Source organism: Sinocyclocheilus anshuiensis, unplaced genomic scaffold (genome assembly GCF_001515605.1).
Source record: "Sinocyclocheilus anshuiensis isolate Anshui unplaced genomic scaffold, SAMN03320099.WGS_v1.1 scaffold1497, whole genome shotgun sequence".
NCBI lineage: Eukaryota > Metazoa > Chordata > Actinopteri > Cypriniformes > Cyprinidae > Sinocyclocheilus > Sinocyclocheilus anshuiensis.
In genome coordinates this window covers 1076305-1079921 of record NW_015543492.1, presented here as the reverse complement: position 1 = coordinate 1079921, position 3617 = coordinate 1076305, and the positions used below count along the sequence as shown (strand labels likewise).

At 33.9% G+C, this 3617-nt stretch overlaps 1 protein-coding gene across 1 annotated transcript; it reads left to right on the top strand.

Annotated features, from left to right (window-relative positions):
* The first annotated feature begins 665 nt into the window (after positions 1-665).
* On the top strand, positions 666-3155 carry LOC107694774 (transmembrane protein 42-like). Its single transcript, XM_016494453.1, has 3 exons — positions 666-949; positions 1255-1401; positions 2894-3155. Exons 1-3 carry the CDS (start codon positions 773-775, stop codon positions 3032-3034), a joined length of 465 nt encoding a protein of 154 aa, XP_016349939.1. The 5' UTR covers positions 666-772; the 3' UTR covers positions 3035-3155.
* Positions 3156-3617: the final 462 nt, after the last annotated feature.

Here is a 3617-nt window from a genome sequence, read left to right as displayed (position 1 = left end):
TCCTCTTTTGGAAGGCCAAACAAAGTAGTTTCGCTTTCACGAAGCACACAGCGCCTTCACGACATGGTGGCGGCGGCAACAATACAACAGCTAGAATAAAAGTTACGCCTTCTTTCTTTGCGTGAACATTTGGGCGGCGTTATGCAAATCTTCCCACATCATGACGCAGACGTGGGGGCGTGTTAGAACGAGCCGTTTTAGGTAGACCTGGCTGACTCTTAACTTTTATAAAGAATATCTCTTTGGATTTGAGACTTTAGTCTTTGCAACTTTACAGATCTTCTTTATGCACCAAGAGCTTGTAACACACAAAGAGAAAGGAAAAATTTAAATTGCATCATATGACCCATTTTAACCAATATTATTAACTAAACTCAGGACCTGAATTTCATTTAGGAAACCGTTTAGGTCTAACAGTAGTAGCCTATACAGGTACAGAAATAGCCTATACAGAAATTGAATAAACTGTAAATTAAAACAGATTAATCATTACAATTAAACTTACAAATTATTTTGTAAGAGCAGTGATTGACCTTTTTTTTTATTTTGGTCTTTTGTTGTTTGATTGAGTGTCCACTGTTGGACAAATTAAATAGCGAGGGTGTTTTATGTTCACTTACATAATGCGTAAAATGCCGCATGGACTACATTTCCCAGCATGCACCTGACCCGCTCGCTTCCTCGCAGCGGTGATGCTGATGGAGTGTTTTCGCTCGCGGTGCTGGAGTTGTATGAGGTGTGATGGGTCTTCTGGAGTTCCGCTCTGATCGTCATGCTTCCCGGGGTCCTTTACGCGCTGCTGGCGGGTTTTCTCGGCGCGGTCGCGTCCTCCTCCGCCAGACTGTCTCTCGGCACCGACTACCTGAAGGGCGTGTGTGAGACGGGTCTGCGGACGTGGGGCGAGCAGAGGAAATTCACGCAGCAGAACGACACGAGCGCCTGCGACTGGGTGAGTGTGAAACACTGGTGAAAACACAACCACTGTCTCGTTAGGATTCAAATAACACTCACATTTATTGCATATCTGCTGGGATGATGATGAGGATGCTGATGCTGCTGCTGCGTGACAGACACGCATGACCTTCAGCAGAGCGTGCGCACGTGTTATAATCGCTCTTTTGATGAACTAATTTTGAGCATTAATATTTACACCGCCAGTGTGCATTTATATGAACCCTATTAGACATGTGTGACTTGTGAATGTTGCAGTATGTGGTAAGTGATTTGTGATTGGCCCACTTTATTGTGTTGTAGCTGCACATCCCTCTCCGACTGCTGTGTGGAGGTCTGCTGTTCACCTGTAACGCTGTGATGTGGACGTTCCTGGCCAAAGCTCTCCGCAGCTCGTGCTCCTCCACCCGCACCACTGTGACCACCACCGCCTCTAACTTCATCTCGTCTGTGAGTATCAGCACAGCTTCAGGTCTGACTTTCCTCATGGACTGTGAATCTTTAAAAACACATGGAGTTGTCAATAAAGAACAAAATCATAAGCTAGAAATCTTTATGTAATTTTACATTTTTATTATTTTATTTTTTTGTGAGTGCAATTCGATGCAAATGCAAAAAAATGAACAAATGTCTTTTGTTTGTGCATCTAATAAAAATTGCACTCACAAAAAATTTAAATAAATAATTAAAAATAGAGCAATGATGAATTATGCAAATGATGAATTTAGCTGATTAATTATTTGATCTATCTATCTATCTATCTATCTATCTATCTATCTATATATTTTAAATAAAATCCTTAGCTTGTAATCTTGAATGACTGGAAAAATTATTATTTATTACTTTATTATAGATGCACTCACGAAAAATATAAATGTAAAGATAATAAAGTGATTTCTAGCTGATGAATTTTTAAAAATAATTATTTTAATGAATGTATTATCTTACAAAATTATTTATAATTAAAAACTAGAAAGATTACTTATAAAAAATGATATATAAGTGATTATTTATCACTTTATTAGATAAAAATTGCACTCACAAAAAAATAAAAATTCTAAATAATAGTGATTTCTAGCTGATAAAATATTTTAAATATTTAAAAAAATATTATCTTAAAAAATTATTCTTAATTCCTTAGCTTTTAATCTTGAACAAAACAGAAAAGTGATTATCACTTTATTGTAGATAAAAAAAAATGCACTTACGAAAAATAATAATAATAATAGAGTGATTTCTAGCTGATGAATTATTTAAAATAATTATTTAAAAAAATATTATCTTAAAAAATTTCTCATTTTAAAAATCCTAAGCAATTTGGACAACTGAAAAAACTGAAAAGTGATTATTTATCACTTTATTGTAGCTAAAAAACAGCACACCCAAAAATTAAAATGTAATCAAAATAGTACAATTTTAAACAATTATTTTTTTTTAATATTATTTCCTTTGCTAGTAATCTTAAACTAAACAATTCAGAAATGTGGTCATTTATCACTTTATTATAGATCATCATTGCACATTTACATTTAGCAGACTAACAAGGTGACTTACAAATGAGGAATACAGCAAGCGATTCGCAGCAGATAATACAATACTACATTTCAGACATTGTTTAGAATAGTACAATTTCAAAAACATTAGTGTCATTAGTGTTTTGTTTGAAAGTTTGACTAATTGTGCTATATATGGAAAAAGTCAATTCAGGTTGCACAGAGACATGCAAAATAAATAAATTGATATGAAATATTGATTTGATTTAAAATGATGTTATTATTTTACTTTAGCTTAACCTAAAATAAATAAAAATAGTCAATTTCAGCATAGAAAATTATTAGTATTATATCTTGTTTAAATCTGATAGAGGTCTTCTGCTTGTTAAAGTGTATACTGATGTTATATGTCATGATGATGACCTGTTCATTTTGCGTTTGCTGGACAGGCGTTTCTGGGGCAGCTAATATTCGGTGAGACGCACATGGCCCTGTGGTGGGTGGGCATCTCTCTTACGCTCTCTGGTCTTCTGGTGCTTCATCACACGTCGCCCAACCTCACCCAATCACACGACAGCAAGAGAGAATGACGCCGCCACGCGTTAATGTGCATGCGCGATGACTGCTGCATTATTAGATGAGTTCAGTGTGTTTTAGAAACATATCAGAAAAACACTAATATCATCGCTATTCGAACTGTATTGTAGTTTTTGTTAATATTTTGAATTAGATTTTATTTTTATATTTTCTGTTTCCATTTTAATTTTAGTTCAAGTTTACATTTTTTTTAAATATGTATATTTTTTATGAATTTTTATTTATTAGAATTTATTTTTAGTTATTTTGGAACTTCAAATTGAACTAAACGAAAACGAAAAAATGTCGCCTTGGCAACCAGCTGAAATAAAATAAGCTTATGTTTTAATGGTTATTTTATTTAAAGTAACAGAAATGTTTTAATGGTTAATGGTTTTAGTTAGCTAACCATGTTTGACAAACAAACAAATAAATAAACCAATAAATAAATACATAAATCAGTAAATATAATTTGATTTAAATAAAGTAGTTTTTCACTCTCTGGCCCACATTTCCAATTCCAGTTGCAGCAACTGATCCTTCAATCTGACTATTTTTATGTTTCATGCCCTCTATGACATCACTTCTTTCCATCTC

Bases quoted from the DNA above. Each gene is read 5' to 3' on its own strand.
- LOC107694774 (XM_016494453.1), top strand. From the start codon at position 773: ATGCTTCCCGGGGTCCTTTACGCGCTGCTGGCGGGTTTTCTCGGCGCG. The intron at 950-1,254 runs GTGAGTGTGAAA...ATTGTGTTGTAG, and splicing joins ACACGAGCGCCTGCGACTGG to CTGCACATCCCTCTCCGACT. The intron at 1,402-2,893 runs GTGAGTATCAGC...TTTGCTGGACAG, and splicing joins CCTCTAACTTCATCTCGTCT to GCGTTTCTGGGGCAGCTAAT.